The sequence below is a fragment of the Phoenix dactylifera genome, chromosome 2 (assembly GCF_009389715.1).
Source record: "Phoenix dactylifera cultivar Barhee BC4 chromosome 2, palm_55x_up_171113_PBpolish2nd_filt_p, whole genome shotgun sequence".
Taxonomy (NCBI): domain Eukaryota; kingdom Viridiplantae; phylum Streptophyta; class Magnoliopsida; order Arecales; family Arecaceae; genus Phoenix; species Phoenix dactylifera.
Window position 1 is genome coordinate 6941726 of NC_052393.1, and position 18676 is coordinate 6960401.

General features: G+C 37.1%; 1 protein-coding gene across 2 annotated transcripts; it reads right to left on the reverse strand.

Annotated features, from left to right (window-relative positions):
- Positions 1-5489: 5489 nt before the first annotated feature.
- On the reverse strand, positions 5490-18268 carry LOC103703564 (probable methyltransferase PMT2). Of its 2 annotated transcripts, none has more exons than XM_008786462.4 (7): positions 18066-18268; positions 14089-14737; positions 13497-13707; positions 13046-13331; positions 10990-11379; positions 7529-7606; positions 5490-6162 (listed from the first exon to the last, which is right to left on the reverse strand). In XM_008786462.4, the coding sequence occupies exons 2-7, from the start codon at positions 14731-14733 to the stop codon at positions 5934-5936; spliced, it is 1839 nt and encodes a 612-aa protein (XP_008784684.1). In that variant the 5' UTR covers positions 14734-14737; positions 18066-18268; the 3' UTR covers positions 5490-5933. The 2 variants fall into 2 exon arrangements, with proteins under 2 accessions (XP_008784684.1, XP_026658972.1); XM_026803171.2 differs by lacking the exon at positions 18066-18268 and adding an exon at positions 17159-17850.
- Positions 18269-18676: the final 408 nt, after the last annotated feature.

Consider the following 18676-nt stretch of genomic DNA (forward strand, 5'->3'; position numbering starts at 1 on the left):
CCCATATTCAGCCTCTAAAGCATCCCAAAGTTCTTTTGCACTTGAGGTAGTGGCATGATACACATCATAAAGGTGGTCAGACAAAGCACTAAGTATTCTATTATAGCAGTGGTACTCTACTTGCTCATTAGTCATTTGTGAAGGTAACTCTTGATTAGACCGTGGTTCCTCTATTGCAGATACAAGTCCTAACACAGTCAACCAATATTTAAGTTGTCTTTGCCACCTACGAAAATTTTGTCCACTAAATTTTTCAGGCTTAATACTATTAGCTTCTTCCATATTTGCCATTCTAAATTTTAAACTCTAAGTTTTTAAAGTTTAAAAAGGGCAGTAGAGTATTCAACTGTGAGGAAAAATAATAACAATAATGTCACTAATGAATAAATTTAAACCAGATGTTCCTAAGAGTATCTCTTAATAATATACTATGTAACAATAACTTTACTAATAATTGTAAAGGAAAACAACCCTAATGTCACCAATTAGATTTAATACTTATATCTTCACCAAAACTATATTTTTTTTTAAATCAGAACAGTAAACTTTTTTTATATATATATTAAATAGTAAACTGTTTTTTTTTTAAAGCAGTAAACTATTTTCTTAATTAAAAACAGTAAACTATTTTTTATATTAAAACAACAAACTGTTTTTTTTTTAACAGTAAATTGTTTTCTTTGATTAAACAGTAAACTGTTTTTTTTTCTATTAAACAGTAAACTGTTTTTTTATTTAAAACAGTAAACTGTTTTTTTTTAATTAAACAGTAAACTGTTTTTTGTTGAAACAGTAAACTGTTTTTTGTTGAAACAGTAAACTGTTTTTTGTTGAAACAGTAAACTGTTTTTTTTTTTTAACAGTAAATTGTTTAAACTGTTTTTTTTTATTAAACAGTAAACTGTTTTTTTAATTAAAACAGTAAACTGTTTTTTTAATTAAACAGTAAACTATTTTTTGTTGAAACAGTAAACTGTTTTTTGTTGAAACAGTAAACTGTTTTTTTTTTTAACAGTAAATTGTTTTCTTTGATTAAACAGTAAACTGTTTTTTTTGATTAAACAGTAAACTGTTTTTTTTTTTATTAAACAGTAAACTGTTTTTTTTTAATTAAAACAGTAAACTGTTTTTTTTTTTGATTAAACAGTAAACTGTTTTTTTTGTTAAAATAGTAAACTGTTTTTTTTATTAAAACAGTAAACTGTTTTTTTTTAATTAAAACAGTAAACTGTTTTTTTTTTAATTAAAACAGTAATCTGTTTTCTTGATCAAAACAGTAAACTTTTTTTTTATTAAAACAGTAAAACAGTAAACTGTTTTTTTTTAATTAAAACAGTAATCTATTTTCTTGATCAAAACAGTAAACTTTTTTTTATTAAAACAGTAAAACAGTAAACTGGTTTTTTTTTTTAATTAAACAGTAAACTGTTTTTTTTTTATTAAGCAGTAAACTGTTTTTTTATTAAACAGTTTAATATTAAAATTGAGAATCTAAAGCTAAACTATATATATATTATTATTTAAAGTGTATTCAGCAATGATTTCTATCAAAGATGAACAAAAACAGTGTTCAACTATGCATCTTGCAGAATATATAAACATATAGATGAAACAATATAACAACGGTTTTAGAATGTTGATCTACCAAGATGCTTTGTAGATATTTAAATCACATAAAAGAAAATCTAACAATTAATAAAATAGTGGTAAGAAAATATCTGGCCTGTGAGGTGTGAGAGGCACGCCAAAAGACGCACTGTCCTAAAACCGTTGTTGCCTCCCCACGTGCAGGTATTGGCGGTCAGCGACGGCTCCAAGATACAACCCAAACGGCTCACAGCGGGCCTAATCTACAGTGCACGTCTGTAGTAGGCAGATTACCTAGTCTATATCGGTTGCCCAATAATATAGAAAATTGTAAAAGAGAGAATGGTGGTAGAGAGAAACAATGAGAGGAAGAAGAAGGATTTTTTATTGTATTTTTTGTTAGATACAAGGAATGGCTCTTTTATAGGCCTTTTGTCATCCAACCATAACGGTTGAATACTTATGGCCTCATTAAGGCCATAATGAAAGATAATGGGAAGTTTTGAAACTTCCAAATGGAATTTGAAAAACTTAAAGATTATAACAACTCTTTTTTAAAAAATTTGGGGGTTACAAATCTTTTTTATTTACACCTCTTTAAAACTTTTCAAAATTTATTCAAATTCCAACATAAACTAGAAAACTTAGCAAGCATTGAGTTACTTAAAAGAAGAATTTCTGCCTTCCAAGCCGAAAAGACATGCAAAAAGGTACAAATTAAGTGGAAATCAACCATTGTATTTCATGCTTTGACATAAATCTTATTGCAACAACCTCATAGATTTCGCCACTGCAATATATAGCCGACCTATTTTTTTGCTGAAAAGCCTAATATTTAATTCGTGGACTGTAGGTGTTTTTTTTTTTTATATATAGTGAATCGGCTGCTCACACTATCCTAATATGAGCACAGCCAGCTACATCAGAATCAAATAAGCAATGCAAAGCAAAAGAAATGGAAGACTACCGAGTCCAAAAAAACTATCCGGAGTGGTACGCAGCGAAGGAGGCAACCCAATCAGCCGCCTAGTTCGCCTTCCGAAGAATATGCCTCACCTGGAAAATCCGACACTCCCATAGCATCTAACGAATGTCGCCCAGAAGCGAATGCTCCACCTTCTCCCGCCCCTCTATCCTAAGGTGCGCCATCAGGGTCAAGGAAGCTGAGTCTCCTTCCAGAATGATACAACCAGCCTACAGAATATGTCTCACATAGGAAAGCTCCTCCCATGCTGCTTTAAGCTCCGCCCCAAAAGTCGAGGCCTCGAAGGAGCGACGTCCTCCTGTTGCAATCAGTCTGGCACCATGGTCTCTGATGACAAATGCCACTTCCGTCCGATCGACACCGCTAGGTAGACTTCCATCAAAGTTTACCTTTAGATTCCCAAGAGACTGTTGGTGTTTGAGGTGCAGTGAACCAACAAGTGGAACTTGCCTACCTTTCTAGCATGAGGAGCGAAAAAAAGCGGTCCCTTGGCGTTGGTATTCCTCCTCAGGAGCTAGGAATTAACGCAGCTCTCAATCCTATCCGACGTCACCTGAGAGACAAAAAGTTAAAAGCGATGGACACCTAATCGGCCCATCGCAGGATTGGGCAAGACCTATGAAAGATATCCTTCCCAACCACTGCAGACTTGTTTCATCCTTCCTGAAGGTGGCTGCCAATGTGTGCAGTTCCCGGTCGGACGAATCTAGAGAATTTTCAAACATATTTAAGATGATGATGGCAACAACTTAAGCGTCATTTTTGGTGCGACCACAGGATGGATACGCAGATGCTCTCCATAAAATTCGTGGGTTTGCCGGCAACTGTGGGCGCTTATATGCACCAATTACTTTGCGACTGAGTCAAGAAAACTTCAGATTGAGCAGGTAGACTTAATTGCTAAATGCTAGGAAAGATTCTCTGCAACTCAAGTTGTAGAAAATTCTGCAGGTTTTAATAGGCCACAAGCAATATAGTCAAGACATTATTCATACACCTTAATTGTAGAAATACTCTACAACAACTAAAAGGCTTGTAGAGGATTTGTGTGTGTGTGTGTGTGTGTGTGTGTGTGGCTGAGAGAGAGAGATGAAAGATACACTCTACCTATGTGGGCAGCTGATTTGGGAATGCATGACCGAGAGGAATCCATTGACCTGTGGAGCCACTCATCACTTTACCACGGTTTGGAAGGCGCCCAACTTTTTCCATGGAATCAATCTTAAAGGAAGAAAGGTCTCGGCCTCCCTCTTAGAAATGAACTGCTGCATCAAAGGGTGTCCTTCGCTATCTTATGATAGATCTCGGCCTCCTCATCTGACTTGTTTCATATAAAGAACTTTTCTCGCACTCCAATTGAAACAAAGAATGCAGTCATCTCCACAGTGAGAGTTCTTACCGAACACGCACAATGTGATGTCCCCACCCACCAATTGCAGTTCCATTTTCCATTCTTTCTTTAACCTTTGTCTCGTACCTACCCAACATTCTATCATTACAAGACATTGTGATACATGCATGTTTAGACCATAGGCCCAAATTTTAGCACATAGCCATTGTACGAGCAACTTATTGCATCTCTCAGCCATTTTTAGAGTTAGACTGGAGCTTCTTTACTATCAACTTATTGGTGGATTTATCTGCCCCAGAAATAGTTCTCAGAATTGTCGGCATCACAAGCTGGGCCATAAGACACACGATTGGACAAACCCACGATTGAAGACTCCTCTGTTCTTTCTTCATGACAGCAACATGCACGAAGCCGCGACATTTTCGGGTGAAATTGTCACGAAGGCAACATTGGGTAACGCGAGGTTGATCTGGTGCACTTTGTCATAGTCCTAGATATGATTATGACTGCCCAACCACAAACTATGGGCACAAAATATGGGTTCTCGGCACCATATTTTGTTCCCAACAAGAAGATTCATTTGAAGATCCAATATATGAGAGCAGATTTATTGCAGCTAGAGAACGGAGCACATTAGGGCCGACTACAGTGAAAGCGGAGCTAAAGGCAGTCTGGGAGGGTATTTTGTACGTGAGACGGGTCGTGGAGGCCGATAGCCTATTCCTTAAGGGTGACTCATCCACAATGGTTGACTGGATCTGAAAAGTGAATAGATACGAGAATGGTCACCCTCTGATACAGAATACACGTAGATTGGTGTGAAAGTTGGCTGCTTATCAAAGAGCTCATATGCATCGAAAGGCGAACAGTGCAGCAAACTAAGTCGCCTCTTATGTTGCCCGACATTTCGAAAAGGTCATCCAGACGAGCCTAGATTGTATCCCACACCCATTGCACTTCATTTGATATAACTGATTGCAATTACATTAGAGGTATATGAAATGAAATGCCATTTTGACCACCAAAAAAAGAGAAAAGAAAAAAGGATTCTAATATATATGATGATGCTCCGGTGAAACATCCATCTGAATTTATTAACTGAGCAGCACCCCCACGTCCAACCATTTTCTGGTTCTTTTTCTTTTTTCTTTTTTTTCCTCACTTTAGAAGAGAATCAGTAGATGATGGGCTAGCAACAGCGGAGAGCAACCCGACAAAATATCCTTAAACATCACCATGGTAAAAATTTTGAACTCAGATCTCTTGGTGCAACTATCAAAAACTCTTACCAGCTTGGTCAGCTGGGCATACTCAATGAAACCAACTACTTGAGTGGCTCGCCAAGAAAGGCTATTAAGTATATCAAACACATCCAATGATGAGGAAACTGACCAGCTAGTTGCTTAGCCCATGGGCAACAAAAACTAGAGACTTCCATCTGCGTTAAAAAGTGGCATGCAGATTCCTTTAAAAAAAAAAAAAGAGGAAAGAAATATAAATAAACCATTTGGGATTGGAAGAGTCATTTTCTTTACCAACTATTTGCAGCAATCAACCCATTCACAATTAGAATGCAACCCAACCAGTCTCACCTTGTGATTCGTCTCAGTTAGCATATAAGTGATCAAATTAACCTGGAGCTTGCTAGAGTCCAAAGCATGGTCTAGATAAATAACTTAATAATCAGTTCAGCCACTCCTACGACATCCCTTTTAGGGGCTGTGAATCTGATCACAATACAGCTTGAAGCTAAGTTTGCCGTGGATACTATACATTGGAGAACACTATGTTTGATCCTCTGAGTGATATCTGGAGAACCTCAGATTGTCTACCTGAAGCCCTCTCATAAGCATTTACCCTTCTATCTTGAAAAATAAAAGCAAAAGGTTGATACAGCGGCATGAGAATCAGATGATGCCACAAACAATGAAATTTCAACATCCCCCGTGTTCCAAAAGGTGGCAGGATAAATTTGCCTCTCTTTCCACTGATGCTATCATTGTTCATTTCTTAAGAAGTATAATTACGTCCGCTGCCAGCCCAATATTGTTTAACGGCAATTAAAATCTTTTCAGGCACAAGAGGACCATCTTCATGATCCAGCATCTTGGTCTTCCACCGCATACCACTCACCGTTTTCTTCACCTTGTTCAAAACATCTACATCATCACGGAGTATGACTGAACCTTCAGGACGTAAGATGCGGTCCATTTCCAAAAGGATATCTTCCATTTCACACCTGCTTTTCAACATGTGCTCAATAAGTTTTTCAAAGATCAAAAATGTCAAGACCAGAAATGCTACCCTTGCACTGGAAACTAAGCATGTTGTCTAATGTTTTCATCGTAAAGCCTAACAGCCTGGCTACATGGGCCTGTAGATGATGATGATATCCAGACAAAGAAAAATATAGATCCTCATTAGAAGGAGAGATTAACTCTCTCCTTATCTTATGATGGAACACCTGATCAAGGGCAGTGCTACAGCACATACTATATACATTTTTCATAAATAAGGTTTCACCCAGCAAAACGCTAAACTGAACCTGAAGGTGTCAAACTGGTGTAACCAGTTGGGGTATTTAACTTTTTCAGTAGATCAGCATAGCAGTTGTGTGTGTGTGTGTGTGTGTGTGTGTGAGTGCGTGCGTGTAAGAGAGAGAGAGAATAGCAAATGGAGCAGCAAGAAGTAAGAGGGAAGGTAGCATCATAAAACAGCAAGATGCAGAGCAAGAACAGAAGGCCAAGGTCTGGTAACTGTTGGAGGGGGAGCAAGAATGAAAGGGGTGGTGAAGACGGAGATTAGTGAGCTTGGAGAGGGGTTTAAAGTAAATGAAGGGAAGGAGGGAGAAGTCTAGGCAAAATGTAGGCACCACAACCGTGATCCACCTTCTAACCTGTCCATCATTGTCACCTCCATGGCTGAGCAAACTCCATGGATTGGGAACATGGCAGCAGGAAGGACAATAAGTTGAGGGAATACGGAAAAAAAAAAAAAGAGGTCAAAGGAGGAAGGAGAGTACTCTTCCTCGATGCCAGACACCCTTTAGTTTGCTTTAAATTTCAAGAGAAACCTTCAAATGGCAGACATTAACTTTGACAGAACTACCAAATCACTGCTACTTTTCACTGGCACTCATAGAGTTATTGCAGCAGGTTAAATATGAGATGAAACAAAGATTTAACAAAGAAAAAAAGTGACAAATGTTTGTGGGAAATTTACATAATTGAGGTATGGAGCATAGAATTTGCTCTCAATCTAAGATATAATAGTACTTGGATATATATTGTTTTCAGAGAATTAATCGATGGTTTTTTCTTTCCTTTTTTTCTGAATGCAAATCAAGGACTTCATCTTCTCTCCACAGGTACTTGTTCTCATGAAACCATGAACTGTTTCGATACAATCTCGTATTGAAGGCACCCTAATTATTGCTTCTAGTTCAACATTTAGCAAGGAGGTTACTTCTTAAGAAGGGTAGTAGCGCAATTGGCCAACAGCTAGCTCTCATAGTATTATGCTAAGGCACAGATCACTAGTCTCTCTAATCACAATTTTAGTTTTGATTTCTCAGATAAAAGTGAAAGAAATCAGAAGCAACTTACTTGTTCTCATATAAGCTGAAGAGACCACTTGCATGTATCAGATCATATGTCCTGGGGTACGTAGAGAAGGCTTCACACCTGGGGCAACATTGTAAACATGCAGATTAAAGTTGCATAACAAGACATCAAGAATCTTTTAAGGAACCTACCAGTCATGAGACTGAGACCTCACAAATGAAAAGGCAACAGTCTATACTTATGGGAAACTCTCTATGAATAAAACTTACGTAAAACAGGGTGCCAAGAATCATTTATGTAAATTGTTGGACATGAAACTGAGGCCTAGCAAATGAAGAAAGAACAGTTCATACTCGTGAAATGCCCCATATGCATTGTAGTGGTTACCTAACTTATATTTAAAGTTCTATCAACCATGTTTCCGTAAGTTAGTCATTGAATATGTAACTAGCAAAACGACTATTAGATATTAACTAATACAATGTAAAACATGTTTTCTAGTTAAGAAGTATGCCACTTCTCTCATGATCCTCACCAAAATTATCAAACACTGGCCCTTGCTGACCACCATTATGATCACAGTCACCTTAAATGTTAGCAACCATCTGAAAATAGAACTTGTTTTAGGATGAAAAGTTTTGAGATTTAAGAAGAAGACATTCAATCATTTAATAAGAAACTAATAATTGTTATTTTCTGATACCACAGAACAATTAAAGGCCAGCAACGGAAGAGTTAATTGGAAGAACAAGAGTGTTATCTACGAAGGATGGCATCCTGTCTCTTGTTTTATGCAGTGACCAATCTGCTTTTTTAAATAACCAGAAGGGCTAGTTCAGAACATGAAAAAGCATAAAATGGCATTTAAAAAAATGAATATCCAAAGCACTTTCTATTCCACAAAAAAAAAGAACATCCCAAACACTTAATATACAGGGGTCTTTAATTCAAAATGTACTGCACTATGATCCAAAAAATGGGACATTGTCCTGGAAATAGGCAACAATAAGGGCCTGTTTGGGAAATCCAGCAGGATTGGACTGGATTTCCCATTGGATCATGGATCACACAATCTATTTAAGTAAGACTCATATCAAGCCAGTCCCTCTCCAGCCCAAATCCCATGGGATAAGAAAAAAAGACCTCCACAGGTCCCCTTTTTTTTATCCTACAGTCCAACAAGCACATAGATGAGATTTAGGCCAAGACTAGGACGAGCCTTTAAAAAAGGGAGATGGGCAAGCTAACAGGCCCGATTAGCTCAATCCTGCTGGATTTTCCCAAACAGGCCCTAAGAGGTATTCAACTGCCAATTCTCATTCATGGGAAAACAGCATCCTTTCTCATAATATACAACACACACACACACAAAAAGAAAGATAATATCTTTTCATACTTTTACATCACAGCACAGGGATTCCCCTTTAAGTTTATTAAACCTTTTGCATATATAATTAGTGTTTTCCAGTGCAGTTCTAGATCATGGAAATGAGCTTGGGACAATTCAAAACAAACCTATCATGGATTTGAGTAGCTATTGCCACTACCATGAGGTGAACCAAATTCAGGTATTGAGCAGTACTCCCACTGTTTCCTCCAATGCAACTGTGGTGAGCTGGAAAATTGAGTGAGATCTGCCAGAGGGCACAAAACTTCATGTTTTCTTTTCTCTATGTCAGACCAATTTCTCCAGACCATGAGCTCCTACTGTAGATGTTTCATTGTCTTTGCTAATTAATGTTTTAATTCTAAATCTATTAATTTTACAAAAATTTAGATAGTAAGCAACTCATTAGTCAATCCTAAATTCCTAATCTTCTACAACATATTGCTTATCTATTGCCTTTCCAAGTGGAAACCCTTATGGAAGGCTCCATAAAAGGAGCTGGATCCCTTCTCTCTGTCCGTCCTTCCTTTTGGCTTACAACAAGCAGATAAAATACACCATCGTGCAAAGAAAAGATCACAAAATCAGGACCAACCACCACTATTGCGAGCATGAGAAGAGGATGAATATTATATCAAATGATTTATATGGGTGATTTAACAGCATTGGTTGGGAGTCAACAAGATGATTCATATGGGTGGAGAGATGCTTCACACAAAAAGATCCTACAAATTTCTCCCAACCATGCATGTCATAATTGAATTATATCATCCAGAAGGGAAATATCAATACAGCAAGGTTATCAAGTGTCAGTAAGTTCTACCTTTTTGTCACTATACTCCTGGTGATATATATGCATACGTACATACATACATATACATATATATATGTGTGCGTGTGTGTGCTTTCATACTTATAATCCTTAAGTGGAATTATCATATATTCAAGAATAACCATCTGTACATGCTAAAGTTTTTCAACCCTAAATTGCACACCGGTAACAGCAATACATGAGACCAAATCAAACAGCCCAATGAACAAGAGCAAGAAATACATGCTCTGCACCAAAGCATAAACCAGACATGTGGTCTTATAGGTAATTTTTATGCTAAACCACTTTTGACTTGCTCAGGTTAAACAAATGGTATCCATATCACTCATTCAATAGATAAAACTTTTGTTCTATAATAATCTCCTACATATTGTGTCTTCACATCATCTGTTTCAGCATATATACTTGTACTCTCTGATTTTAGGAATAAGGAAGCAACCTGGGAAGAACCAAGTGCATCTTCAAAATTGGCAACAGTATCTGCAAATGGGTTTACCCAATAAAGCAGTAGTCTAATAGGTATTTTAGCACGCATAAAGCAAGAGAAGTGGCAACCACATACAATAGAATTGACTACCGTTAGACTTTTCAGTTTTCATGCATGTATTATTGTTTCTTGTGGCAAAATTGTTGTGCTTTGTTGATAACCTAGTATGGGGGGAAAGAAAGGAGAGAATAAAGCTCTAAGAAGAGGAGACAATAAGAACTTCAGGACTTTTAGAATCAATTAAGTTTGCAGATTAAAGAAACGTGCTTCAGCTAAAAGAAACTCCTAGAACTTGGGTTGGAGGACTATGGGAACTGTAATTAGGACATAATACATTGATGCATTTCTCAATAAATGGATACAACACTCCTACCAATTTAATTTATGCATGTAATTGGTACAATTGGCAACTGTTCCAAAGGTAGTGCAAAAAAATATGCACGAAATTCATGGTTAAGATGCTCCTTTATAATTTGAGTAATACATGTTATTGTCTCTGTTCATCTAGCAAATGAATTCTGAACATGTATCTGTTGATGACAGTAAATTCCAATAACAAAGGTAACTATAGCAACCCAACATCTGTTTGTTAGTGGGCTTAACTTCAAATCCTTAAATATAAATGGCTGGGAGTGGTTTAAAGCTCGAAGAAGTCATAATAAAGGCTCACAATTTGTAGTAAAGAGGTAGTCTGTCAATAATCATTGCAGAAACTATGTGCAACATCTAAAGAATTTCAGGTAAAAGGGATTGCTCCAAAAATTTCAGGTAGAAGGCATTTACAATGGAAAACATACCAGTCATGATACATGCCAATTAGACCTCGCTCATAGATAATGCCCAAAGTATTTATCTCTGAGATGGTAGGAACAACATTCATTACCCATGACTTTGGTGATTCAATTGCTGCTGCGAAACTTCCAAAACCTGCATTCATGTCCATTATGTTTCGATACCTCCCTGAGCTGATTAAATTATTCATCTTCTTATAAGCATTAACATGCTTTTTCCATAATTTCTTGTCCTCCTCATAGGCCTCCTTTGTGACACCTGGAACATATCCCCCAGCTATTCTCGGGGGAACAGCAAATAGTCTATCTGGAAACCTTCTTAACTGTCCTCCAGCTACTTCATCCTGATTGTTTACTGCTGGGAAGGGAGTTATGCATACTTCCATCTTCTTGTACCTACAATATATCAAAGAAAATCATTAATATCAAAATAACCATCTGAACTTGCCATAATATGTTACAGATAGATAATAAGGTAGCGTTTCTAGCAAGAAAAGATCCTTCTGCTGCCTTAATGTTTGGTGGAACTGGGGAGTGCCTTCCCACAGTTCTATAGTGGGGCAAAACACCAGTAAGGGAAAGGTGTTACTGTGAGGTAGTCCTGATATGCAGTACATGACAATAAGGTTCTGGTAAGAGTCCATTGTGTAATGTCATAAAAAGGCTGTTCCAGTACACATGGCTCCTGCCACTCTAGGGTTTAGGGAGGGAGAATGTACATAGCCTTACCCCTACATGCAGAGATGCTGTTTTCATGAATCGAACCCATGACACCTAGGTAATGAAGCAGCCTTACCATTATGCCAAAACCTGCCCTCTCCATTATACAATATCATGCAGATTTTTTTTTTTGATTAAAACAAAATCATTTTGTTCAGATGTCATAAAAAGGCATAGGCATCCTCTTTTATTTTCTCTGTAACCAAAAATACATTTATAAGTTCAAGGGAAAATTTTATCTAGAACAATAGGAAAGATAAATCAAGTCGCTAACATACTTCGATGATCCTTTACGTCAAAGATACATGGACAAATGAATCACCAGACAGTAACTTTTCCTTGCAAAGCCAGAATCACTTTTACTACAAAACTGCACCTCCCTAGCAAGTTCTGTGAGAACATTCAAACATTTTAAACGAACAGGCATACTTCTGTCAAAAGGACAACTTAAACGAACATTTTAAACATTTTGCACATAATGTATGCACTCAATTACTGCTAAAAAATATGATACTAGTACTGGCAGAAATGACTAGTCCAATGACAATAGTGCAAAAAAAAAAAAGTGATCTTGCATGATAAGCCAAACTTCTTCTAAGAAATAGAGACAAATAGTAAATAAATAAATAACAAAAAAAATCTGGTTGCTTAACCAGAAACACATACATCTACTTGTATCACTTTAAAAAAAGTAATAAACTATTGTGTAAAAGAATCAGATTCTCCTGTGGTGTAAGAAGCACCAATGACCAAACACATTTTCAATTTCTCCGCTACTCAGCCGTATCTTTAATACAAGAAGTTGGTTTTATGAACAATTCATTTCACTCAAAATGAAAGATTTGTTTTGTAATGAGGGTGAAGTTTCAAAAAGAAAACCAAATCTGAATAATCAGTAAAAAGGAAAATTTATTTAGAAATTTTTTTCGAAAGAGTATCCATAGCATGATTATATTTTCTATAATTTGCATATATTGCAAATACATAATAATTTTTTTTAAATAAAAAGGTCCATTCAATATTTTCTTGTTAGAAGTTAGGCACCAAAACCCATGTGCTGGAATATATAGCACTTACCATATTTTTCAAAAGTATTTCATAAAGTGAGGCCTTTCAAATTTAAGAATCAACAATTTATATGGTTAGCAAAAACTATTTTGCATTACTCAGGTTTCACAACAACAGCCTCCTTAATCATCATATGTCAAAACCTATTTTCCAGGGACTATATCATTACATGGATATATCGGTGGTCCTAGTTATAGAAGCCTTACTAGTCCACGTTGATATAATGCAAAAGATGAAAATATAAATATGAAAAGTGAAATATACAGAAGCATACCAAACATCATCAGAATTTGCAGTTTTGCACATCCTAGGAGAAAGATCTTTTCTTCTATGGCATGCATTTGCTTTCTTCTTCCAAATAGCAAGATCTCCTTTTTCATACTTCTTTTCCCAGCAAAGCATTTCAGCCAACTCCTCAATTCTACTCTGTTCCTCCTTGAGCTCATCCTTAGATCGCTTCCATGTCTTATAGTAAGTCTTCCAATTAATAGGAGGACCAGACAATATCCAGTACCCTCCAGGTCTGAGGACTCTATCTACTTCCATCATGTACATCCCGTCTGCATGAATGAATTACTGTCTTACAAAATATAGATGACTGAACATGTTAAAGAGCCGAAGAATATCAAGTCAGTTTGCAACATAGTTGAGGACTTGAAATTGTTGTGAAGATGGTGTAAGTCATAAAATAATGTTTGTTTCTGTTAGGTTTTATTAATGCTCACCATTTGACGTCCACGGGATTAAGCAGCGAGAACATTGAGCCATATCAAAGGCTCTAGATGGATATGGAAGCTTTATTGTTCCAAGCACTCCAATTACCGCAGGAACACCTCGCTCTAGAGCAAACTGTACTTGAGCTTCATGTGAGTCCCTTGGTGCAAAGGACATAGCCAATACATTTCTTTTTAGGAGGTAAGCACCCCAGCTTGCAACCTACATGGACATTCTGGAAGTCAGTCCAACAACAATAATGAATCAAGATGCACCAAAAATACAAATAAGCAGGTAAGAGCAATCTGATAAACTATAAAGACTCGACAACTGAAAGAACAAGGCAAATAGACAAAGTGAACATAGAATATTTTCTTAAATAGAAGTAATTGTAAATTAATTTCCTCAGCCTTCTCGGCCTTCCATTCAGTCAGTTTCTTTCCCATAGTCCATCAAGGTTGGTGCTCCCATAATATGCCAAAGTTAAATCAAAAGGACACAGATGCGTGCACGTGTGCGTGCGTGCATGTGCATGTGCATACATGCACGCGCGCACACACAGAGAGTAAATTAACAAATATATGACCTCAAGTTTGGACATACCCCGCAGCCAGTATCAAGTGCAGTTCTAACAGTCCCATCTGCAATTGGAATAACAGATGCAAGTTCATCAATATATGCATCCGCTCCCTGAGGAAACATTGTTCCTCCACCTGGAAATTTAAATACATCACCCTCAAGTTGAACCCAATTCTGAACAGCTTTCTCAATAGTCAAGCTTTTGTAAGGAACATTTGCATAGGGCACATAGTCACGGCTCTTCGGCCAGGGGAAAGGAGTCGCATAACCTTTAGGTGCTGGGATAAGACAATGTAATTTCTCATTCTCAAGAGGGCAGTGCCTCTCTCTGTAGGCCATATTTTCTCTTGGAAATTGCATTGCTCGATTTTGATCTTGACAAGGAGTATAATCTATGTAATGAACACCACATGGTTCAAACACTTTCACATTTAATTCAGAAGGTTCCAGGCTAACTCCACCACTATGATGAGTCTCAAATTTTAAATTTGGCAGTGTAGTACAATCTGTTTCTCTCGTAACCCTCAGAGCTATGCTATCACCCCTTCCAATACCACTCCTTTGCCATGCACCTAATACATAGAAGAAACAGCACAGCCCAACCACGATAATTATTGACATTGAGCTGCGAGTTCTGTGGTCTGTTGTGCTCATGTTTGGGGCCATCATATACCTGAAAGTGATGAAATCTTAATTTAGATTTTCTAAATAGAAGATTAAATTTGCAACAAAATATGCATTACTTTATTAACAATCTTAACCAGTAGTCGGTGAGAGAAAACTGTGTTTATAGAAGCAGACAGGCCCCACACCCAAGAATGGATATGAATAAAAGTTGCAATATTAATTGGATTTGAACAAATAAACTGAACACAAAGTAAAAAATTTACAGGTTTAAGGAAAAGATAAATCTTGTCAGGTAACAAATTCATCAAATCTGCTCATTTAATTAAGTTGTTCGTAAGTTGCATATGTTTTCCTACCATATTTGCATATCACAGTCAATCACATGTCAAGGCTTAGATTCTTCACCAAAACTCCTCCAAGACAAAGTTGACAAGCAACCAGTGTTCCAAATTCAACTTTCAAATTCTAGATCTGATGCACTACACTTCTAATTTAAAACCAATTCTATCTGCTATTTTCCAATAATGGAGAAAGGCTTATTTGATATCTTATATTAAGTTAACAGTGTTTGTCTCATTCAAAGCAACCTTTACTCCCTCTGTATATTCTACACTTTGGCCTGTCTATAAAACAAAAGCTTCTGCCAAATACACTTCGCCATCGCCAAATTATTAGGAGCAAGCACACGCACAGGCATTGCAGGAGGATTGAGGCTTCAATCCTACTGGTGAAACATAATAGAGTTTTTTGCATGAATACCATTTTAAAAATTCAAATTTGCATGAATACCCTCTTAAAAGTTATATTTAAAACACTGTTTTTTGCACAAATGCCTCTAATATAACAGTTCTTCTAACACCGTTAATAAAAACCATATTTATTTTACGTAAAAATAAATTAAAATTTTGAAATTACTTTTTTATCTCCCATCGCAATTGCCTTATAAATATTTTTTTTGCGCATCTACCCATTAAGGGTATTTTAGTCATTTTAATTTGAAACCATTAATTTTTTAACTGCATTAGATGGCGTGGGTACATATGCAAAAATAAGGATAAACAAAGGGTAGAATAGCAAAACAAGTGTTTTATGAGGGTATACATGCAAATATCAATTTTAGGAGGGTATTCATGCAAAATTCGATATTTAGGAGGGTATTCGTGCAAAAAACCCAACATAATAATAGCCATTTACTGAGAACCGCACTATTGATCCCGATCTACAAAATCTGCAATACCAAGAAACTGAAAAATCATGCTTTTTAGAACTCATTTACCTATGCATCAAGTAGGCAAAAAATACCCAGTTTCGGTGGCTCGATATAATGTTTTGATACGATGTGTAGTTTTAAAGAATATAAACCAACTGGTTTTGTTCATACATGTTTTGAAATGTATTGATCATAATAAGTGATGTAGATTTATGACTTATATGCATTGTCATCCATTAAACACAAAAGGACTACTGATACCATCCATCTGGTGTCTACGTGCATAGGCAAATGACATAAAAAAAACATGTTTTTTTACGTATTTCAAATGTTGTGGATTATGATCATGTTTTTTATATCTATTTAAAGTGTTGTATATGATCAGTAATGTGAATTCTCAATTACAAATGCCCATCATGGATTTTGCATGGGTGGAACTGAAATCTCAAATGATTTCTTCTCGTTGATCAAATTCTCCAAAACTTCCAATTCAAACATTTGACATGACAGTGGTTCTGCACCTATTCTGCAACAAGATGAACCACTACATTAAACTTTTGTCTTTGTTTCCTCATCTGAGTTGTTGGTAGATGAACAAACAAAAATTGACACAGTACTAAAAATGCATAAAAGACCATATGTTGTACACATGGTTTGATTTTCCGTTTTCTCAATTAAAGAAACAAATAATCCTTGTATGAGTGATTGCATTGCTCAAAATTCTTCTGTTATGAATATTTTCTCTGTCTAGACAAGCAACGTGGTAACAAATTACAGATTAGGTTACTCTTTAAATTTCTAAACTTGGACGAATAGACAGTTTAGAAAAGAATCACGAAGCATTTGTACTTCATATAAAATTTGCAAATATTGTGTGTGTGTGTGTGTGTGTGTGTGTATGCATGTATATTATATGAATCTAAATTCTGAAATAGATACAAACATAATGCTGAGTTCAGTTAGGATCATCTTCTCCAAAATTCAGGACATGATCACAAGTTTTTCTATTTTAAGCTAGTTGATTGATCAAAACATAATAGAAGCTGAAAAGAATGCTTTAAATATCATGTTAGTTTTCCAATGTAGAGCTTATCATGAGCAATGATATCAAGGATTGTCTTATACACTTCAGAAAATGGAATCTTCCATGTGGATCGCCATACCCACCTTAGAATCTTGACATTGCACCTGCACCTACTTCTTGACACTTCTGGTCTTTTCTTTAAAAAAAAAATCTCTCTTCCATAAATGGCTCACCTTAAAGTTGTAGGTTCTTCATGCCTCTTAGTTCTTTCTCAGCTAACAAGTGATATTAAACTGGAGAGTTTGACCTTGCACGTCTCTCATCTCCCTTTGACCACAGTGGAAAAAGTTAAGGAAACCCTAAACCTAGTCCCTATCCTGATAATTATTTGCTCCTTGCCCACAACTTTCTCATCAAGTTCTGATCATCAAGCAGGGGGGAACCCAGGGACACATTCAAACACTTGCTCCCACATCAACTGCATGTCCAACAAACTGTGGTATGAACATCTCGAATCCTCAATGGCTTTATGTAGGTTTCTTTGCTCGTAAAGCTTTCCTAAATGGAGTTCAGAATAACTGGCATCGGGCATCTTACATCTCTGTCACGCTAATCTTTGAAGAAAGAAACCCTAATCACTTCCAGCTTCTAGGCTCTTCTGCTTACAATCAATCCTCGTAACTCACTTGAATGCACAAATCAAATGACCAGATTATAAAGCAGATATATTATATCTTCTGACCAAGAAAAAGAGAGGAGACATATCAAACTCAAAGCAAGTCACCAGCTTCTTCAACCAAAAGCTTCCCCAACCCACTGAAAACCTGAGTCCAGAACCCCTACTCTAGTCTCCGATCCATTCAAAAGCAATACCTCCAATTATACCAAAACTTCAGCTCCTGATCCCTCTTATTTCTGACATCCATTCTCCCAAAAAAAGGACAAGAAAAAAGAAATCCAAATCATTCAGCCCGAAGAGAGCAAAGAAAAGAAAACACAAATCTAAACACTCGGAGCCGCGCAAAGCTCACAGAATCAAAAGAAAACAAGAAAAGAGTTCATTCAAGAGCCGATCAAGACATCAATCCCTAATGAAACAACAAGATGAGAAAGAGGGAGGGGGAGGGGGAGGGGGCGGACCTCTCGAGATGCTCGGGCTCGTCAGGGGCCCGTCGGTACCATGTGGCGTAGAACTCGAAGGGAGAGCCGGAGAAGGGTTAGGGCTTGGATCTCTCCATTGACTAGATTTAAGCCGTGCCGCGGCGGAAAACGACGCGGGAAGGCAGGGAGGCAGTGACGGGATCCGCGTGAGGTCGGAACCGTTGAACTCCCTTCCCGACAGAGATCCACCCAAATCTGAACCATCCACCGGATGGATGACACCGATACTGGACGGCATAGATTGGCAAGACGATCCATCGGAGTCGTCGGTGACGGCCGAATTAAAGCGGGCCGGTGCGAGGATGACGCATCGCGGGGGGCCCGCATCCGGAGCCGGAAGGTTCTCCGTAGCGGTACCGTATGTTTCATTTCGTTGTATGCGGCGGACAGCCGGCGGATTTGGGAAATGGTAGGCTAAGGATTTTAATCAGGCGGTGAACGCCGGATTGATTGGTTCGTAGGAGAATTAAATGGGGATCTAATTGGTTATTTGGGTTTTTTTTTGCAATCATGTGGAATTGATTGGCTTGTAGGAGAATTCAATGTGGATCTAATTGGTTATTAGGGTTTTTTTTTAAAAAAACACTCAT